Source organism: Dipodomys spectabilis, unplaced genomic scaffold (assembly GCF_019054845.1).
Source record: "Dipodomys spectabilis isolate Male_0828 unplaced genomic scaffold, ASM1905484v1 ptg000043l, whole genome shotgun sequence".
Classification (NCBI taxonomy): domain Eukaryota; kingdom Metazoa; phylum Chordata; class Mammalia; order Rodentia; family Heteromyidae; genus Dipodomys; species Dipodomys spectabilis.
The window spans coordinates 16,312,722-16,335,442 of NW_024870720.1; the positions used below are offsets into that span (position 1 = coordinate 16,312,722).

The window sequence follows — 22,721 nt, forward strand, 5'->3', positions numbered from 1 at the left end:
TCTTGCCTGGGCCTAGCTTTGAACCACAGTCCGTAAATCTTAACCTCCTAAGTAACTAGAATAACAGGTATGAGGCAACAATGCCTGGTAACTTCCCATTTACTTTTAAATCACATTTAGATCACTTATGATACCTTATGCAAAATCAGTGCTATGTACATAATGTTACAATATATAGATTAGGGAATGATAACATGTATATGCTCTCAATACAGATGCATCCATCACAAGACTAAGTACATCGCATAGAACCCACTTAGCCAAATCTAGATACTATGAACATACATGCTTTGAGAATGTATACTGAGTTCCAGAAGCATCAAAAAATATAAAGATAAATAAAAATACATGCTTTTTAATAGTGAGAAATACAATATGCCTATGGATAAATTTCTAGGCCCTTTATAGAAAAGATTGTTCAGCCTTATTGAAAAAAGGACTATATAAGTGAAGGAATGTATATGAAAAACTTGACATATGTTATTTAAAGCAATATAAATTCTCCCCAAGTTGCTCTGTGGAGTTGGTATAGTTCCAGCTAAAATCTCAAGTAGTGTGTGTGTGTATATGTTATGGAAATTGTCAATAGCTTCTAAAATACACATGGAAACAAAAGAATCCAACATTTTAAAGACCATGATGGTAGGTTTGCCCTACCAGGTATGAAGGCTGTAGAGTCGTTGTAATTAAGATAGGAGTGGAAGGCTAGGAATGTGACTTAGTGGTAGAGTGCTTGCCTAGCATGCATGAAGCCCTGGGTTCGATTTCTCAGTACCTCATAAACAGAAAAAGCCAGAAGTGGTGCTGTGGCTCAAGAGGTAAGAGTGCTAGCCGTGAGCAAAAAGAAAGTTTAGGGACAGTGCTCAGGTTCTGAGTTCATGCCCCTGGACTGGCAAAAAGAGAAGGAAGGAAGGAAGGGAGGGAGGAAGGGAGGGAGCGAGGAAGGGAAGGAAGAAAGGAAGGAAGGAAAGAAGGAAGGAAGGAAGGGAGAAAAGAAAAGAAAGAAAAGGATTGGATTGGGCCTATAAGAATCCCTTGAGGGTAAACACAGAATCCCAACACACCAGAGAACTCAGAAAAAGAGTGGTTACCAACTAATGGCTTCTGGGACAGGTGGCTATTTACATTGAAAGAGGAAAAAGTTTTCTCTTCCCTCAAATATATCATACCTCCACATCATTTCAAGATTTATTTCATGAATGTTCAAAACATACTGCATTTTTTTTTCTGGTCCTAGGTTTGAACTCAGGGCCTGGACTCTATCCCTGAGCCATTTTGTGCTCAAGGCTCTATCACTTGAGCCGCAGCTCCACTTCAGCCTTTTCTGTTTATGTGGTACTGAGGAATTGATCCCAGGGCTTCATGCATGTTAGGCAAGCACTCTACCACTAAGCCCAATTTGCTACATTATAAATACCATTTTTCAAAGCATATTACATTTTGTAAAGAAATGCAGGAGAAAATCTTGAGACATCATAATCTTGAAGAATTAATAAGAGAAGTATTTATATAGTATTTACTGTATGTCAGGCCCTTGTCTCAACGTTTTTTTTTTGGGGGGGGGTCCAGTTGTAGGGCCTGAACTCTGGGCCTGGGCGCTGTCCCTCAGCTCTTCAGCTCAAGGCTAGTGCTCTACCACTTGAGCCACAGCACCACTTCCGGCTTTTTTCTTTTTGCTTATGTGGTGCTGGGGAATCGAACTCAGGGCCTCAGGCATGCAAGGCAAGCACTCTACCACTGAGCCACCTTCCCAGCCCCTGTCTCAACATTTTATATGTATTATTTAATTTTCATAACAACTATGTAGAGTAATACTAACATTATCCTTTTCTCAGAAAGTAAACTGAGGCCAAAGGAAATATGTCTAAGACCATGTGACTAGTGCCAGAACATGAATGAGTTGATTTGTGAAAGGAAATAGATAAATAGGACCCATAATAAAGATACCTCTATTAATCTAATTATGATGCATTGAAAAGACAAACCATTAGTGGGAAAAGAACTTGCTATACATTTAACACCCTCTCACCTCTACCTACATCTCAAAAAAGTTCAAGAGGTGTGGCTAAACACAACATTTCATGGTGGAGGAAATTACAATAACTAATAAATCTAAAAAGATGTTTTACGGCTGGGAAGGTAGCTAGGTGGTAGAGTACTTGCCTTGCATGCATGAGGCCCTGGGTTCGATTCCTCAGCACCACATAAGCAGAAAAAGCTGGAAGTGGCGCTGTGGCTCAAGTGGTAGGGCGCTAGCCTTGAGCTGAAGAGCTGAGGGACAGTGCTCAGGCCCAGAGTTCAGACCCACAACCAGCAAGAAAAAAAAAAAGATGTTTTACTCTACTGGGCACCAGTGGCTCATGCCTATAATCCTAGCTACTCAGTAGGCTGAGATCTGAGGATCACAACTTGAAGCCAGCCCAGACAGGAAAGTTTGTAAGATTCTTATCTCCAGTTAACCACCCAAAAGCTACAACTGGAGCTGTGGCTCAAGTGGTATAGCAGTAGCCTTGAGTATAAAAGCTCAGAGACAGTGCCTAGGCCCTGAGTTCTAGCCCTAGGACCAGAAGATGAACAACAACAAAAAGATGTTCTACCTCAGTAATACAAAGTTAAACCACAGTAAAATCATTTTCCACACACATCAGATCACCAGAAATTGGCAACCTGTAAAAAGTACTAGCACAAGCTGGTGTAATCCTAACTACTCAGGAGGCTGAGATCTGAGGATCATGGTTCAAAGCCACCATGGGACAGGAAAGTCCATGAGAATCTTATCTCCAATAAACCACAAGAAAACTGGAAGTGGTGCTGTGGCTCAAGCGTTATAGTGCTCTCCTTGAGCTGAAGAACACAGGGACAGCGCTCAAGCCCACAGTTCAAGCCCTACAACTGACCAAAAAAAAAAATATTTGCACATAGATTTATGTGGCTCCTGAGAATGTAAACAAACACTTCTTGCAGAATAATGTAGCCTTGTATTAGTCAGCCTATTGTCAGTGTGACAGTAACCTGAGAAAAACAACGTAAAGGAGAAAAGGCTTATTTTGACTCTCAATTTCAGAGGTTTTCGACCCTAGTTGTCTGGCTCCATTGCTTTGGACCTGAGGTGAGGCAGAGAGGGTGAGCTGAGAGGGTTTGCTGATGGAGCAGAATGCTCCCCTCATGACAGAGAACACAGGGAATGAAAGAAAGGAACAGGTGACAAGATACTTCCTTCAGAGGTCCTGCAGACTCACTTCCTCTGCCTAGGCTCCTGAAGTGTCACCTCCTCCCACAGCACTATTGCCTGGAGACCACACCTACCACAGCTGAACCTGTGGGGCATTAAGTTTAATTATAGTATATGCCCTTCAGAAGAATTATATTTTATGTCCTTCAGGAGAATTTTCATTTCCTCCCATGAATCACACTCATTTTATGTTTGGGTTAATATGTTTTCTGCTTTGGTTCTTCTTCAATTCTTTTCTACTTATGTTTTTTCTTCAGAGATTCCTCCACTTTTGTTCTTTACTATGGTCTCCTTTCTTTCATTGTTGTTATAGATTTATTCTCCTCTCTTTCATTTCAGTAATAGAAGAAAGGAACATATTCCCATCCTGACATCTTTTAATTTTTTGCAAATCTAAGTTATTTCCTTAATTTTCTTCCAGAATATTAGTATGCCTATGAAAGATGAAATTAGATGTTAACATATATGCCTATTATTTTTTCATTTAAATTATAGCTTGAAGATGAGAAATATGAATTACAAACTAAAATGTTAATAATGAAAGAAACAATAGACTCATTAGAGAACAAATCAAATCTTCAAGCTCAAAAACTTAACCATGTGGCCGGTGACTCATCTCATCAGAAAACAGAGATGAATTCCCTTAGGTAAGTCATTGAAACTTGTAGTATTTCACATCAGGGACAGGCTTCAAGCCTTGGAGCAGAATCAGCCAAGAGCTTCTGAAAAGCATGTTCTCCAGGGTTCTCTTTTGCTAAGGAAATCTAATTAGGTGTTTTTTTTTTCCCCCCAAACTTTCACCAATCAGTATAATTATAGGCATGTTTGGTACCTTCACCTTTTTAAAACCCCATTAACAGAAACTTCATTTCCTTTGTAATCATAGATTATATTTACTTTGTAAATTTGCCAAAATTTTCATTTTATGTCAAAAGTAATTATTACACAATCCAATTATAGGTATTTTTTTCCTCATGTTAAAAATAAATAAATCAGTGAAAACAAGCCAGGCACTGGTGACTCACATCTATAATCCTTGCTACTCAAGAGGCTGAGATCTGAGGATTGCAGTTGGAAGCCAGCCTGGGAAGGAAAGTTTATTAGACTCTTATCTCCAGTTAACCACCAAAAAAGCAGAAAGTGGAGTTGTAGCTCAAGTGGTAGAGCAGTGGCCTTGAGTACAAAAGCTCAGGGATAAGCCTTGAGTACAGTAGCTCAGGGATAATGTCCAGGCCTTGAGTTCAAGCCCCAAGACTGGCACAAAAACAAACAGAACAAAAAAAATACTCCAAATTACTTGTGCTTTATAGTATAGGATTATTGAAAATTTCAGACTCTTGCTACCTGTATCTTCTTGATTTCCTTTTTTTTTTTTTTTTCTTTGTAACTCTTTCTGATTTAGAAACATGTGTATGTGTGGGCACCAGTACCAGGACTTGAACTTCAGACCTTATGTTCTCATGTGGCTTCTTTGCTTATGCTGATGCTTGAGTCATCCCCCCAACCCAGTCTTTGCCTAGTGAATTGGTGATAGAGTCTGGCTAACTTTTCTACAGAGATCTCAGAGGTCTCAGTCTCCTGAATAGCTAAGATTATAGACATGAAACACTTTTAGCCAGCTAGAAAATGTTGTGTTGCTTTTGAGTTGGTGAGGTTGGAACTCGCTTGCTTGCTTGCTTGCTTGCTTAGCTGACACTCTGCTGCTTAAGCCATACCTCCAGCCCAGAAACATACTTTTTTTAACCCAGGGGAAATAAGAGGGACATGAGTGTAAACATCACTTTTAGAAAGCTAATTGCTAGCAATGTGGAACTTGGACTAGAAGTCTTTTAGGCAAACGATAGAGACCAAAGGTCAGAACTGAAACATTGGAAGTGAACTTAGAAAATGAAGAGAGGTCTTACATAAAATCCAAGGGTTTAGCTGATGTGAGGACAAAGAAGCAATAGTCTAGATTGTAACCTTAGAATATTGGATTCTTGGTTAAGACACTGGGAAAGGGATTGCAGCTAGGAAACTGAGAAGAACTTAAAACTACCAAGGAGCTCCTAAGAGTATACAATTAATTTTTGATTTTTATACTATATTATTTTTAGGAAGATGGAACCATTTTGGAGAAGAATGGTGAACAGCAAGAAATATTATGTAATATAATGACATTGATTATACTGGAAGAGATTTAAAATAAAAGAATCTTAAATAAGAAATGAAAATATTTTAAGACCTCTCATTTGAGAAATCATTACTATGAGAGATAAAGAATACCATTTGTTTTTGTCCACTGATTCTCTAGGATAGTCAATGAGCAGCTACAGCGGTCAATTGATGAGTATCAGCACCGACTCTCCATAAAAAGAAGTGAACTCGAATCCGCCCAAGAGAAAATTAAAATACTAGAGGAAAAAATAGGTAAGTGTTCCTAAGTCTCACCTTGGCTAATCCTAGTTTACTCTATCTAACAAGCATTTCTCTTCATGTATAGATAACCTAACCCTGCAGATGACATCCCAGAATGAGGAAGTTCATGTCATGAAGAAGACCATTGGTGTTATTGATAAAGAGAAAGACATTCTCCAGGAGACAGTAGATGAGAAGACTGAAAAGATTGCGAACTTTCAAGAAAACCTAGCTAATAAGGTTTGTGATTGTTCGCTACTATTTTCTAGCATGTGGACAGAAAATAATTTTATCCCTCATTTCCAATATGAAGTTGTTAGAGTTCCTAAGAGCAGGACTGTGTGACATGTTTACATTTCTTTTTATCCTCATCATTTGAATTTTCAAAATGGGATCTTAATCTGTTTCTAGAATTTTATAAGGTCTCATTTTATGATTTTATGAGATCTCATTAAAACAAGCTATAAATAAATCACTGAAGTTCTCAGGAAGGGTGAAAATATGCTGATATGGGAAACAAATGAATGGGATAGGAGAACCCATTTCACTTAAAGTTCTCTTCATGCAAATTTTATGTAATTGAACTATTATACTTAACCACTGTGTAAATATGATAGATCATACAAATTTAGCTAAAGATATTTCTGTTTGAATGGCTTAGAATGTTTTATATTTCCATAGGAAAAAGTTATTGCTCAGATGAAGAAAACTATCTCAGAATATGAATTATCTATGAAGTAAGTAATTAATGAGATGGCATCTATTTTTTTTAAGGAAATACTCAATGAATACAGCTTTATCTATTTGGAAACTATCTAGTAATAGGAATATTTCCCCATTTTTTTCCCAGCAGCAACATTTTTCTCATTCTCCTTAAAAATAATGTTCTTTTTAACTCCTCTTCCATCATCTCTATCTGATTACTTGATACTGATTACTCAGTAGCTTTTCTCTTAAGCTTGTACTTGCTGTTTATTTTGAATATAATTATCCTGTTCAGATCTTAAAACTCAGATGGCTGTGAAAAAGCAATTTGGGATTTTATTCTGCACCTAATCCTATCTTCAGTACTGTCACAAAATTTTAAGTGTTATATCTAGTCTTTCCAGAGAGACCATAAGCTGCTTTATTAAAAACAGGTCACTAATTGTATATTCTGTATTCCTTCACATCTTAATAGTGGGGATATAAATATTTAACAAATATTTACCAGTTGAACATATTATGCTTTACTCGTAAGGGTCTACTTAGCTTTTGGAATAATATGTTTTTCATTTACATATGCTGATTGATACAGATCTGCAATGGCTGATTTCCCTAATTAATCAGGATCTAAATGGAGCAGTTATAATTCTTGTACTCTTACTATACTTAATTCAGGATACAAGTATTTTTGTTAAACAAATGACAGATTTTCAAAAAGCTCTCTTTATTATTACCACATTATTCATTTAAAAGCCAGCTAAAGGAAACATTGGGTAATCGAGACCGGGAGATATGCTGCCTCCGACGCCAGCTTGATACAGTTCAGAAAGAACTGGATGAAGTGGGGAAATCGAGAGAGGTGGCTTTTAAGGAAAACAGAAGATTACAAGATGATCTGGCTACAGTGGCAAGAGAGAACCAGGTACGAACACCATGTGCATAAACTTAAAGTTTATAAAATCTAAGTATTTTCTTCTAAATGTAATGATATAAACAAAAAAATTATTCTTTAAGAAGAACTGTTTGTCATACTGCTAAAGCCTTGTAGTCTAGAATGTTCTGTTGTGTTTGTCATACTGCTAAAGCCTTGTAGTCTAGAATGTTCTGTTACAGATTGTCTACTAGGCACAACTGTGATCCCACCATTTTGATTTTTGTTGCAAAAGACCTAAAACTGAGAGCTCAGAACTCCACCAAGCAGAGGTCATTATCACAATATTGTGATATTGAGGCCTCAGCATTGCCCCAGAGCAATGGTCTGTGTATTCAAGATTCCTGCTGGGTGCCAGTGGCTCATACCTGTAATCCTAGCCACTCAGGAGGCTGAGATCTGAGTATCATAGTTTGAAGCCAGCCTATGCAGGAAATCCGTGAGACTCTTACTTCCAAATAACCACCAGAAAACCAGAAGTAGCACTATGGCTCCAAGTGGTAGAGCGCTAGCCTTGAGTAATAAAAGCTCTGGGACAGTATCCAGGCCCTGAGTTCAACCCCCATGTCCAACAACAACAAAAAAGATTCCTGATCAATTTTAATCATTAGTGCTAGCTTCCATTGGCTTAGAGATAAACCTGGAATTAAATTAGTGAATATTTTAGAATGCCAACTATTGAAAGGCATCATTTATGCTGATTTATTATAGAATTATGTAAGGAAAACTAAGTGCTTTTCCTGTTTAAGTACTTTTTAATGTAACTTTGAGACATAATAATAGAGACCTAATAATAGTGGTATATCCTACTATACTAGACAGCCAGGTGCTGGTGGCTCATGCCTGTAATCCTCGTTACTTAGGAGGCTGATATCTGAGGATCTGAGGCCATGAATATCCATGAGGCTCTTAAAAAAAAGTTTGTAGTATTATTGTAAAGCATATTGCTGATATGTGAATTTTGGGAAAAAAATAAAAGATTAACAAAAGAAGTCAACCCCTAGCCATAACCATAACTAAGCTTTTAGTATAGAAGTGAGATACATGGTCAGGATTATTTCACGAGAGGTATGGTCAAGTTTGGTGAAAAAGTCAAGCGCAGACCAGAAAAACTGTATGAAAATAGTATTTTGGGAGTTTTTCTTTTCCCTTTCCCTCTTATTCCCCAGTTCCAAAGGAGCCACTTGAATTTAAGAAAACTTCCTTGGATACTGTGCTCACTGTGTCTGGTTTGTCTGCAACTTCTAACTGCAGGAAATCTCATTGGAATTGGAAGCAGCGGTGCAAGAGAAAGAAGAAATGAAGAGTAGAGTTCATAACTACATAACTGAGGTGTCGCGATGGGAGAGCTTAATGGCCTCGAAGGTGACAACACTGTTGAACTTGCATTTAAGGCTGACTTAGATCTGGGTACTGTCTCAGCTTTTTTGCTTAAAGCTGGTGCTCTACCACCTGAGCACCAAGTCACTTCCATCTTTTTGGTGTGATTGATAGTAGATAAGAGTCTTACAGCCTTTTTTTTTTTTTTGCCAGTTCTGGGGCTTGAACTCAGGGCCTGGGCACTGTCCCTAAACTTCTTTCCTCAAGGTTAGCATTCTACCACCTGAGACACCACGCCACTTCCAGCTTTTTCTGTTTATGTGGTACTGAGGAATCCAACCCAGGGCTTCATGCATGCTAGGCAAACACTAAGCCACATTCCTAGTCCATCTCACAGATTTTCCTGTCCAGGTTGGCCTCCTGAGTAGCTAAGATTACAGGTGTGAACCACCAGTGCCCAGCTTAGACAGCACTTCCTTGAATTAATTGGCTGCTATACCAGTACCCAGCTAACACTGGCCTGTTAAACTTGTTATTATCGTTCTCATGTTTGTTTATTTTGCCTCCACTATTAGATATTAAATATTTGAGAGTAGAGATATTGTCCATTAGCTACATGTTTCCCCAGAGACCTTAGTGTAGTTACTGTGACAGATATCCACTGACAGATTTCCTAGTATGTGTGTGTGTGTGTTTTAACATTAATGTTCCACTAATAGTTATTAATTCTGAAATTACTGAATTATGTTAACCTAGGAAAAAGAAAATCAAGATTTGCTAAACAGATTTCAGATGCTCCATAGCCGTGCTGAGGACTGGGAGGTGAAAGCCCATCAGGCTGAAGGAGAAAGCAGCTCCGTGCGCCTGGAGCTCCTTTCTATTGACACAGAGAGGAGACATCTTCGAGAACGGGTGGAGCTCCTAGAGAAAGAAATACAGGAGGTGAGGCTTTATTCATTTGGTAACCCAAAGAGCATTTAAAGATATTTTACTGAAGTAAGTGTGTGTATATATATGCAAGCATATTGTGGGGTGTATGTGTGTATGAGTGCACATGCACTTGTGTGCACGTGTGCGTCCGTGCTCATGCTGGATGTCGGACCCAATGCTCTTGCTGATTTCTTTCTCACGGCTGGTATTCTATAACGTGAGCCATTCCTCCAGCCCACGTTTTTCTGGCAGATTGGAAAATGGAGTGTTTTCTGCCTGGGCTGGCTTCAAATGATAGTCCTCCACATTTTAGTCTTCTGATTATAGGTATGAGCCACCAATTCCCAGCTTATATGTAAGCCTTCATAAGTCATGTTCAGTGGCAGTGCTTTGTCATCCGTTTTGAAGCCCTGTTACTGTATTTTTACTGTAGTTAAGGATAGGTAACCATTTTAACTGTTTTCAAGTGTACAATCCTGTGGCATTAAATGCATTCAGAGTGGTGTGAGTAATCACTGCTGTCTCCAGGAGTTTCCATCTATCCCAGCTAAACTTCTGCATATTAAACTCTACTCCCTGTTCTTCCCTAGCTTCAGCTCCTAGCGACCACAATTCCACTTGCTTTCTGCTGAATTTGACTCCTCTGTGTTCCTCCTATAAGTGTCCCTCCTATTTGTCCTTTAGTGGCTGGCTTTTTCCACTTAGCCTTAAGATTCATTTTACCTCAAGATTCATCCATATTTTGGCATGTTTCATTCCTTCTTAAAGCTTAGTAGTAGTCCATTATAAGTATATACTACATTTCGTTTATCCATTTATCTTTTGACAAGCATTTAGTTTGTTTAAATAGCCACCTTTTGACTATTGAAAATAATGTTACTATGAATACATAGGGCTATGCAAGTACCTGTTCAGATCCTTCCTTCTTCCCTCCCTTTCTTCTTTCCCTCCTCCTTTCCTTTCCTAATAGAAGTGAAGTAATATTTCACTGGAGTTTTGGCTTTTCTTTTCATAATGATTGGTATTGTTGAACATATTTTGCTTATTAAGTCTTCTTTGGAGAAATGTCTACTCAAATTATTTTCCATTTTAAAATCAGGTTTTTGTTGTTATAGGAGTTCTTTACATAGTCTAGAGATAAATGCTTTACTAAATGTTAGAAAACATACTATCTGTATAATTTTTTTCTTGGTTAGAAAACTAACAGCTGGAAATGCTTCTTAACCATCAAGAGTTCCTCAGAAGCCATGCCTTTTTTAATTGTTCACATTCTTATGTGATATATGAACTTAATTTTGTTTATTATATTTGAAGTCTGTTAAAATAATCATTTTTATTTTTCTGTTTTGGTCATCATGGGTATTGAACTTGGCCTGAGTGCTGTTCCTCAGCTCTTTTGCTCAAGGCTAGCTCTCTCCACTTTTTTTTTTTTGCCTGTTGTGGGCATGAATTCTGGGCCTGGGCGCTGTCCCTCAGCTCTTCAGCTCTTCAGCTCTACCACTTGAGCCACAGTGCCACTTCCAGCTTTTTCTGCTCATGTGGTGCTGAGGAATCCAACCCACAGCTTCATGCATGCGAGGCAAGCACTCTAGTGTTGAGCTAACTTCCCAGCCCGTGGCTCTCTCCACTTTGAGACACAACAACACTTCAGTTTTCTGGTGTTTAATTGGAGATAAGAGTCTCATGGACTTTCCTGCCCAGGCTGGCTTTGAACCAGATCCTCACATCTCAGTGTCCAGACTATCTGGGTTTACAGGCATAAGCCACCAATGTCCATCTAAAATAATATCTTTGTAAGTGTAGAGTTCTTCTCAAACTGTAGAAGTACAATTTAATAAGTTTAAAATTTTCACTCAAATTTTATAATTGTGAGAAATTTGAAATGTGGATTCTTCTAGGAAAAATTTTTTATTAATATTTTAAATTTTGCTGTTTCAAAGTTACTGAAATCATATAAAGTTATATGTTATTAGAATAGACTTTAATATGACTTCATGTTTTTAATTTAAAAATGAACCCCAGTTTTGAAAATTTAGAATTTTAATTGAGATAATTGGCTAATGTGTTTCTCATAGAAAAGACATCATTACAATAAAGAGAAATTATAAAAGGAAAAATTTTTATATAGCTTCAAGGATTCCTTATATTCAAACCACTGAGACACAATTTTCACTTTTTTGCATCTTTCACTTTTGCATCTCATATATATGAGATATATATATATAAATCATGGTAACTAAAGTAGCTCATATATATGAGATATATATATATATATATATATATATATATCTCATATATATGAGCTACTTTAGTTACCATGATTAATCGTGTATCACTTGTACATTCAGTAGTCATTTTAAGTAGCAAGCTACTTCCTGAGTGTTAGAAAATGTGCAAAAATTGACTTTCATTCTTTTCTACAGTGAAATAATGGTTGCACAGCCCTTAAAATTATTGAATACTTTAAATTTTTAACTTATTTTGATGTTTTTTTTCAGCACTTAAATGCACATCATGCTTATGAATCTCAGATCTCATCAATGGCAAAGGCCATGTCTAGATTAGAAGAGGAACTGAGACAGCAAGAAAACGAGAAAACAACAATACTGAATGATTTGTCGTCACTTAGAGAACTTTGCATTAAGCTTGATTCAGGCAAGGATGTCATGACACAGCAACTGAACACCAAAAACCTTGAGTTGGAGAGGGTAAGGATAATGAGAAATTATCTTGGCACGTTGTTCCATTGAGCCTTCCCTATGTGTTTCACTGTTCCACGCACCTTCCAGTTTATATCGTCCCTTTTGAGTAGTTACTTTGACAACAGATTCTTTGCCTGTCTGATGTGGCAATGAAATTAGGTGTTTTCTATTTTGGATTAGATGAGTCTTGAAAAGATGATTGATTTGGAGTATACACCATACATCCTTTCTCTGTTTAAAGATAAGATGGAAGGAAAGATTGTTCAGTGCTTACTCAGTGGAATGTTCTTCCTGATGAAAATCTTAAAGTATTAACTTAATTAAGCAAGCTTCTTCACTACAACTTCTCACTCCCAGATTGAAGCTTACTTCAAACAAGCTAGTATATATTTTCAGACATGGTATTTTTCAGTTTTCACTCTTCTAGTAGTATGTTTTCAGGCACTGAGTAGGTATGGTATTGGCTTGGCTCAGTCATCAGATAGTGTGTTTAGTGGACCAGAGAATTTCCCGGTTCTGCAGTTTAAGATTTTTTGTTGGTGACCCTCTTTTGACAAAGTAGCACAAGTAAAAACTATTAGAGAATTAGAGTATATCTTATAGCCAAGTAAGGCTCCGTAGGAGTTACTTCATATTTTTTAATGAAATGTTTTTCTTATCAAGAAATGGCTTGAAATCTTTAGCCAATACCCAGAATGAAGCAGTCAATGGCTAAATGGCTCTGCAGAGCTCTGTTGTCAGAGTAATAATTTTCCAGATTAAGCCTAAAACTCTACTGAATTAATCTTTGTTTTTCCTGTAGACTATGGTAGAATTAGAAAATGTAAAATCAGAATCAGAGCTGTTAAAAAAACAACTATCAAGTGAGAGACTTACAATTAAAAACCTTGAATCATTGTTGGCTACAAACAGAGATAAAGAATTTCATTCGCATTTAAGTGTCCATGAGAAGGATACAGAAATTCAGCTGCTTAAGGAGAAGTTAACCCTTTCAGAAAGCAAATTGTAAGTGTTATAAGTCAACTGATATGAGGAAAGTACATGTCAAAGTGTATTTTCAGTTTGGGGGAGGACGTTTGTGGTTATAAAGATTCGTATAAAATCAAAGTATCTGACTTCTATATCTGCCACTATTGGAAACGTGGAGGAATAGCTTAGGAGAGTCCTGGTGTTTGGAGCTGTAGACGTCTACCTTTGCCATTGAGATGGTGTCATGGAGTGCATGTTAGGGATTGCCCACATTTGAGAGTGGAAGAGTTACCTGTATCTTATGATGCAGATGAGGAAAAAGGCTGAGAAAGGCTAAGATTTGACCTTCAAAAGTGTATCGCTGCCTTTGGGGAGATGATGGTGGTGTTATTTCATAATGGAGAGAGTTTGGGGGGGCATGTATATGGAAGTGGGTTGGAAACGTAGAGTAGATGGTAGAAGTGGAAGAATGAGCTTTTCAAGCTGTACATGGTAGTATTCCCTTGTAATCTTAGCAACTTGGGAATCTCCAGCAAGAGGATCTCAAGTTCAAGGCCAGCCCAGGTAAAGGTATCAGGATTGTATCTCAAAAAAACAAACAAAAAAACAAACAAAAAAACATGAAAAGGCTAGGGGCCATGGCTCAAGTGGTAGAGCATTTGCCTACCATGAGATAGATAGGCCTTGGGTTCAATCCTTATTACTGAAAAAAATTAATAAATACATAAAGGAAGTTAAAAAACAATTGTTAAAAACAAATGAAAGAAGAGCTAATGAAAATATGCTCCATCTTGGTGTTACAATTCATATGTTGTTCATATTTGTATCCCTAACCCTGATACCACTCCTGGCACATAAAGCCTCAGCATAAATAGTAACCCAGGTAAACTAGAAAGAAAACTTCCTGATGGACTCATTCCCCAGAAGTTTAGAGCACTCTATTTGATATCTTCTTTTTCTGTCCTTAAGTATCACCTCTATTTGTATTTGCACTTGACTCTGTGATATAGAACATGTTTTAATTATTACTGTGATTTTTAAATTTGTTTTTAAGAACTAGTCAGCTCCGAGAAAACACCATGCTTCGAGCTAAAATGGCACAATTGCAAACAGATTATGATACTCTGAAAAGGCAGATTTCAAATGAAAGATATGAACGGTAAGAAAAATATTTTAGCAGTGTTTTCTTATGTTCTCTGTCCTATTCTGGGAAGGATTAATAGGGCTTACAAATGTCAAGCTTTCTTTTAGCATTCATTTGGGAATTAAGTATCTTTGGTAATTCTTTCAAAAAATATTGTGGAAGATAATGTGCCTAAATAAATAAATGAAATCAAAGTATTGCATAAATATAATGTTCCACTGTATAAAATTAGGGCATCATTTCAGTGGGTTTTGACAGATAATTAAGAACAATGTCTACAAGGGACCTCCAAAATTTGGTCCAAGTTGGAAGCTGAAATACAAATAATCATAAAGGTGATGATGATTATTGTTGTAGTAGTGATTACAAAATATGTACCAAGCACCAGGTATCTGTCCCATTAATCTTGCAAACAGTCTCCTGCTATAGTATATTATAGGAAGCTGAAGGTCATAAATGGCAGTCCAGGCACATGTGTCCAGTTCTGTCCACCTCTATATTTGCTTTCATGCTTATATTTCAAGTCATTTGCTTTGTGTTGAAAAATTTAATCCCCAAATAGAAGAGATGAGACCTGCTTTAAAAATTAAAACCAGAGGGCTGGGATGGTAGCTCAGTGGTAGAGTGCTGGCCTTGCATGCCTGAGGCCCTGGGTTCGATTCCTCAGCACCACATAAGCAAAAAGAAAAAAGCCGGAAGTGGCGCTGTGGCTCAAGTGGTAGAGTGCTAGCCTTGAGCTGAAGAGCTGAGGGACAGTGCCCAGGCGCAGAGTTCAGGCCCCACAACCGGACCCAAAAACAAAACAAAAAAAAAAATTAAAACCAGAGCCAGATGCCAGTGGCTTACGCCTGTAATCCTAGCTACTCAGGAGGCTGAGATCTGAGGATTGTGGTTCAAAGCCAGCCTGGGCAGGAAAGTCCGTGAGTCTCTTATCTCCAATAAACTACTAGAAAACCAGAAGTGCGTTGTGGCTCAAGCGGTAGAGCACTCGCCTTGAGCTGAAGAGCACAGGGACACCGCCCAAGCCCAGAGTTCAAGCCCCACAAGCTGCCAAAAAAAAAAAATTAAAACCACACATCGAACTGAAACCCCATTATTCAACTACTTGGTGATAATAAGAGTAAAAAAGAATTAAAATCAAAGTCTACATTGTAATTTCATCACTCTCTAATTAATACTGTATCTATCCTCAAATACTGTATCATTCTCAAATAGTGGTAAAATTACCTGTTAGGTCAGATTTTTAGTTCTCACATTCTCATCCATTTATATAAAAAAAAAACCTTTTAAGTAAGGGACTATTTGCAGAATAGAAGGAATTTGCTGTGTTTTTGATTTCAAAGAAATAGAAAACTTTAGGTTGCAGCAGTGATGTTAATTTCTTCTAATTTAGAAGTTGTTTTCTGAATGTGCCAGACTATACATATATAATGATTTCTATTTGTTAATGATAAATTCTCTTCATCGAGGATCCTGAGCCAAGATTTGCATAGCCAGAATTAAAGACCTCCTCACCTTTGAGTCCTCCCTTTTTGTTGTCCTTGTCCCCCCAAAAAACGATGTCTTTCTTGCTCCTTAACATCTAGCCAAGTTTTGTATTCTCATATGGCATTGCCATCATCCCTCCATTCTCAAGAGACAAAATGGTGCTTGTGAACAAGGGGAAGAGGTAGCAAAAAGACTTAGCTATCATAGCGGACTGGTGGCTCACACCTGTAATCTTAGCTACATGGAAGGCTAAATGTGGGAGGAACTTGATTCAAGGCTATCTAGGCAGAAAAGTTGATCCTCCTCTTGTTCTTAGCTAGGAGCAGTGGCATGCTCCTGTCATCTGTATTCGAGGCTGAAATTTGTCAACCTGGTAAACTTTTTTTTTTTTACTGAAATATGTTATGATCATATTTTGCTTCTAAATTACTCTTTTAATGATATCCTAGTGTTCCAACATGATTATAACATAATTACCTTGAGTAGTCTCTTACAATGTATATTCTTTTTTGAGTTTTATTTTATTGTAATGCTGTACCGAGGGGTTACAGTTAGCACTCTACCACTTGAGCTACAGCGCCACTTCTGGCTTTTTTCTTTTTGCTTATGTGGTGCTGAGGAATCGAACCCAGGGCCTCATGCATGCAAGGCAATCACTCTACCACTGAGCCGCCTTCCCAGCCCCGAAATGTATATTTTTATAACTGAAATCTCTTCCCACTACTTAAGAATCCTATAACACGTAGGCTTTGTATTTAGTAAAAGTACTAAGGCTGGACCAGGGTGTGGTATGTGCTTGTAGTTCCAGATACTTGGGAGGCTGAGGTAGGAGGATTGCTTGTGCTCATGAGTTCAAGATAAGCCTGGGTACACAATAACAAGACCATGTCTCAAATAGTTTTGTGCTTTTGATTTACTCTTTGTGCTTTTTTAAATAAAAACACATTTAGTAGAAATATTGATTAATTTAGCAGGCATTACTTAATTGACATAATACCAACAGTCCTATATTGCTCTTGGATTTTCCATGGTAGTTACATTTAATCTCTCATTTGATTTTTACCAACAGAGAACGAGCAATCCAAGAGATGCGTCGCCATGGCCTTCCTACACCGCCCCTCAGTTCCACTCTGAAGTCTCCTTTACAGACTGCTGAACATGTAGATGTATAGTAACCAGAAATGAATGTAAGTAACACTAAGGAGAGGCAAAACTAATTCAGAAAATAACGTAGTAAAGACAGGGGCTGGTGGTTCATTCCTATAATCCTAGCTACTCAGGAGGCTGAGATCTGAGGATCACAGTTTGGAGCCATCCTGGGTGGAGAAATCCTTTAAGACTCTTATCTCCAATTAACCAGTTAAAAAACAAAAAGCAAGAAAGGAAGTGGAAATGTAGCACAAGTTGGTGGAGAGCTGTGAGTAAATAAATAAAGCCAGTTGAGAGCACAAGGCTTGGAGTTCAAGTCTCATTACCGGCACACACACGCATACACAAACCCCATTATTTTAGAAAGTAATGTAATAATATTGAACACAGAGCAGATTTTGTAAAGTAAATTATAGTCTCTTCTTTTTTTGGCAGTGCTGGGGTCCAAAGCCTTGGACACTGCTACTGAGCTACGTACTCATCCCTCATGTAAATTATATTTACAAAAAAGTGGCAAAAATAGATGCATAGTTAATGGACTTTCATGCTGAACATAGCTCCCTAATGTATACCAGATCAAGAAGCAAAACATTACCTCCATTTGCCTCCATTGTAATAATAAGCCCTGCTCTCAAAGAAGCTGTCCTCACTGTGGAAAGCACAGATTTTTTATTTTTTGCTTTGTTTTGGACATTTTAACCCAGCACAAAGCCTTGACTAAAGCAAATAAATGTGCATATGAGATCAATTGTATATTTCTAGCTTCTCTTCCTCTACCATACATTTAGGAAATACATCCATATTGTGTGGACTTCAGGTGATTTAGTCTTGTTGCTGCATAATGGAATACAAATGCAAACAAAGCAAATCCATTTAGTTACCGTACTATGGACAGGCATGTGGGCTATTACAAGGAGTGCTCTGAGTGTAGACTTAGGAATGAATTGCTGTCACTGACATAGGCACTGAATCTACATATGTTTAAGTTGATAAGCAAAACTGTTTGCCCAAGTAGTCTCAAAGAGGGTGTATTTGACCAAGGAGGAGTCAAAAGAATGTGCTTAGTCACTGGAGATCAAAAAGAATGGAAAGAAGTTAACCAGAACTCTGAGAACTGCAGACACACTGACAGAAACTGTTGTTGAGTCAGTCTTTCTTTAGATTAATGCATTTCTTTGCCTCTTTTCCTCAAAATACTGAGCATAAAGGGTAACGCACATTTCCTCAATGACTCAGAACCTCATTATGAATACTCCTTATGGGCTTGAACACACTGCTGTCCCTTGTTTATAAGACCTATGTTTAAGTGCTTCCTGATTGTTATGCTTTTGCCTTACAGGTTTGTTTAAAACTTTTCTTTTCCTTTTTCACTTTGAGGACTACTTCCATGCTCTGCAACCCCTGTGCCCTCACTTCTGAGCTGCTGAGTTATTTCGAGTGTGGTTAGATGGCTGACCCTCTTGTCATGAAGCCTTAACATAGTGTGATGACATTGTTTCACACTTGATTCACAGATGCAGTTTAGGCGGGGGGTTGACCAGTTATAGTCCGTGGTCCAAGCCCACCCCATTGGCTCTTTTTATAACTTAAGCTTTCCTGGAGTAGAGCTACAGTTTGCACACCTTCTGAAGTGGATTTTTGCACAGGGTCAAGTAATTGTAACCGACCTTGTGGCCTGCATATCTAAAATTCTTATTTCTTGGCTCTTAACAGCATCCGTGTAGCCTCTGGAAAACTCAACTGAAATCTGTGAGAAAACAAGAGTGGAAAGGCAGATAATTTCTTGATTTTATGAAAGCTGGCTTCACCTTGTAAACTCTGTAAAAAATCTTGGGCGGGTAGGGTGCCAGGGGTCCCCAGACTACATTTAAGAGCCACCAATACCAGAGCTGGAGTTGTAGCACAACGGTAGGGCTTCTGCTGAGTTTGAGTTTGTACCAAGCAGCTGCAAATCAAATCAAAAATCATAAGCCTCCACATTCATGCATATATATACATCTTATCTATTAAAGTGTTTATAGGTGTAAAAGAACTTCAGTCTCTAAGTCTGTGATAAATAAGCCTTCTAATTGCATGTATGTGTATATGTAATACAAACTTGGTCACGTTAGTTGCTTTTGAAGTGTACCACTCAGTGATCCTGATGCTTCTTGGGGCTGTGAGCTGTCAGGACTGTTTCTAAAACCTTTTCATCACCTCAACATTACACACACATGAAACTATAGTTCTCTACTCCTGTCTCCCCACACCTTCCTCTCCTCCAGCTAACCTCTTCTCTGTAGCATTGCATTTGCTGAGTCTAGGGTTTCCTGTAAATGGTATCACACATTTGCCCTTTTGTGTGTGGCTTGTTTTGCTTAGAACAGTGTTGTGGGATAGTCTACATTAAAAAAAAAAATCTTTCTCATCAGTTGTTTCCACCATGTGTCTGCTATAAATGTTGGCGCTGTGAGCATTGGTGTACACTGGGTCCTAGTCCTTGTTTTGGGTCCGTCGGTATTCACCGTGGACTATACCTGCCAGGTCCTGGGTCACTCAGTTCACTTTTGGGATGCCCTGGTTTGTATTCCCATCAGCACTGAGCAAGGGCTCTGGTTCTCTACCGCCTGTCCTACTTGATATTTACCATTTTAAAGCTGTCACCATCCCACTACATGGGGATTCGAAACAAATACGTAATTTTTAATTTTGGAATCATGAATTTTCCTCATATCCTAATGTGAGATTGTTAAGTAGTAAGCCATTTTCATTTGTATTTTCTTAATAGTGTCACTAAAACTTTTAAAAAGATTTCCTCCCAAAAGCATTTAGAAACAAATGGCTTGTTTGTGGAATAGTTTCTCAGATTACTGGCTCAATAGTTAAAAATAAATATCGCCAGGCACTTAAGCCTATAATCCCAGCTGCTTGGAAGGTGGATGTCTGGAGGATGGAGGTGAAGCCAATGCAGGCAAAAACTTAGTGAGATCCCATCTCAACAGATAAGCTGACACGGTACGCAAGAGGTATGGGTAGGAGGATCTCCAGGCCTGGATGGAAACACACAAAATCATATCTAAAAAATAACTAAAGGATAGCAGGGCTAGCTAGGGATAGAGTAAGTACCTAGCAAGCTGAGGCCTTGGTGTGAGTCCCATATGGGTTGTGGGGGAGGGAGGGGCGGGGGGCAGTGGTGTATACACATATGCACATACATAAGAAAGATCTAATTTTTGTTCTATTTTTTCACTGTTATATCCAATATGCAATACTTGAAAAGAACCTAAGTAGTTTTTCTCCCTCTCCCACGCCCTCTGCACACTTCTAACACCAGATTCTCCATCACACACCAGTTAGATATCTTATAGTTAGATTCTTAAAGGGAGATAACGTCAGGTCCTACAGGTAAGGGGCTCCACCCACTTCAGATGCCCGTTGGAAGCCCAGGTAGTGACCTCTGCTTCTCACTTGCTCTAAGTCCAGCTGCCCACAAGCCCTGCCCTGCCTCAGGTATCATTCATTTGCTAAAGTGACTCCAATTCAGGCAAGCACTTTATATTGTATCCATTATTACAAAGATCCAGATGAGCGGCCAGGGGAAGGACACCAGTGGAGGAGGTGCGCAGAGCCTCCATGCCCTCGGGATTCCTCCCACACCCTCTGCACCTGCCGAGGCCTCTCACTTCCAACTGTCCTGCTGCCTGGAGCAACCCAAATGCATCTCTTTGGAGTTTTTATGGAAGTTTCGTGAAGTCATTAGTGGTCACCCCCTCTCCCCTCCCCACTGCTCAGGCATTGATCTCTGGTGGACCAGTCCCACCCTAAAGCTAAGGGCCCCCGCCGCTAGTCATCTGTTAGCATACAAAGGCACTTACCAACCAGGAGATTCTGAGGCATGTGCGCCAGGAATCAGAGGCACACGTGGAATATGTACTTATATTGTGTTACCATACCTGCTCACTGAGAAAAACATGAATATGGAAACCCAAATTAAGCCTTTAAACTATAACACAGTCCCTTTCTCAAGTGGTAGAACTGGGTTTAGAGCATAATATTTGTTTTACTAGAGACTACAATTTAGAACAGAATTTAATTTGTTTGTTATGACTATGTCATGTAACCTTGTTTATCATTTTTTTTTCTTAATCCATCTTTCCTTTTTCTACTTTTCAGAATAATGGTTTTCAAGAGACCCTGTGGGGATTTTTTAAAAGAACACAACAGTAATGAAATATATGAAGTACTTGTTCCTGCAAATCATGAACATTGACACAAATTCTACCTCTGTCAACTTTTATTTAAATCAGTGAATATTTATGTAAGAAATTTGGTTGAAAAGAACTCTGTATATTTTCATATGTATGACAAAAATACATATATTAATAGTGCTTAAGTGATGCAAGGTCTATTTTTGTATTATTCCTGACTTAATTACTCTTTAAAATGTACTTATACTGTGAATTAATATAATGTAGTGTTCACATTACGCTTTAGTAATGTTTCTTAATAAGACATAATACATGCATGGAAATGTTCGTATAGTCCTGGTTTTGAGTGTGCTTTGATTTTTTATTTTATTTATTTATTTAATTTTCTCAGTTCTGGAGCTTGAACTTGGGGCCTGGGTATTGTCCCTGAGCTCTTTTGTTCAAGACTAGCACTCTACCACTTTGGGCCACAGCGCCACTTCTGGTTTTCTGGTGGTTAATAAATGGAGATAAAAAGTCTCAGGTACTTTCTTGTCTGCCTGGTCTGGCTTTGAACTGAGATCCTCAGATCTCAACCCCCTGAGTGAGTAGCTAGGATTACAGGCGTGAGCCACCCTGTTTATCCCCACACCTCAGTGTAGTCATGAAGAAGGATCACTTTGAGGGTGAGTCTCACGCGTGTTTCTTGCAAAAATGCAGTGTTCATCACAGATCTGCTCTACCATCACCGGAAAAATATGTTCATGTCTAGGCTCAATAGCAGAAGTCTTGATAAAATAATTACCATGTGTAATTACTAATAGAATAAATGGTGGGAAAGATACATTTACATATTATATGCATTATAGTATTTTGGCTGACACACTCGTAGAATACAAATTTATAACCAAGCTAAAAGCTATATTCAGTTTTGCAAAACAACAGAACACAAATTTGGGGCATTTTTTCCAGTAAATTCTTCAGTGTGTTAAGACTTAAGGGTATATGGAATAAATAGAGTAAAACATGTTAACATTTTGGTGTACATTCAGTGATACCTCCTTTTTGCTTCTAACCTATGTATTGTAACTGACCAGTCTTTTAGGGTGATGTGTAAATGCTGACACAACAGGTCATATACATTGAAATCAGCCTCTCACAACTGACTTTCCAGGTTGTAATTTTAAAGGATCTCAGTGTATACATATATTAATCAATGAGCAGAAGTACACAACAGAATGTCAGGTAGAAAAACTAGTGGTGTTTAAATGACACATATGTGCAGAAAGCCCAGTTGAGTCCAGTGGATGCTGTGATTGTACAGGCACACTGGGAAAGGGAAGGACCACACCTGTGTGCGATACAATGTGTTTCTGTGTATAATGAGGTGTGGTTGGGGTGTGTGTGTGCTTGGGGGAGGGAGGTGCTGTTGTGTATAAGGTGCTGTGTCCCATGCCCTCTGCCAGCACTCAGCATGGCTTTGGGTACAGAGTAGCTTGCTTTTCTACCATCTCTGATTTTACTTATCCCTTCTCTATTTTCTGAGTGAATTTACATATTCTAGCAAAATACAAGAAAACTGGGGCTT

The 22,721-nt window shown here is 38.3% G+C and overlaps 1 protein-coding gene across 3 annotated transcripts in view; it reads left to right on the top strand.

The window, feature by feature from the left end:
- Cep135 (centrosomal protein 135) overlaps positions 1–21,485 on the top strand; it is a 52,921-nt gene extending 31,436 nt beyond the window's left edge. For 2 of the 3 annotated variants that reach the window (XM_042678176.1, XM_042678175.1), the window contains exons 15-26: positions 3,728–3,879; positions 5,526–5,641; positions 5,715–5,869; positions 6,311–6,366; positions 7,088–7,256; positions 8,520–8,630; positions 9,342–9,527; positions 12,014–12,223; positions 13,020–13,222; positions 14,241–14,345; positions 16,888–17,005; positions 21,120–21,485. In XM_042678176.1, coding sequence (XP_042534110.1) covers positions 3,728–3,879; positions 5,526–5,641; positions 5,715–5,869; positions 6,311–6,366; positions 7,088–7,256; positions 8,520–8,630; positions 9,342–9,527; positions 12,014–12,223; positions 13,020–13,222; positions 14,241–14,345; positions 16,888–16,990 — 1,566 coding nt within the window. In that variant the 3' untranslated portion in view covers positions 16,991–17,005; positions 21,120–21,485. Of the gene's footprint in view, positions 1–3,727; positions 3,880–5,525; positions 5,642–5,714; positions 5,870–6,310; positions 6,367–7,087; positions 7,257–8,519; positions 8,631–9,341; positions 9,528–12,013; positions 12,224–13,019; positions 13,223–14,240; positions 14,346–16,887; positions 17,006–21,119 lie in introns of those variants that run through there. The other variant, XM_042678177.1, reaches the window with a different exon arrangement.
- Positions 21,486–22,721: the final 1,236 nt, after the last annotated feature.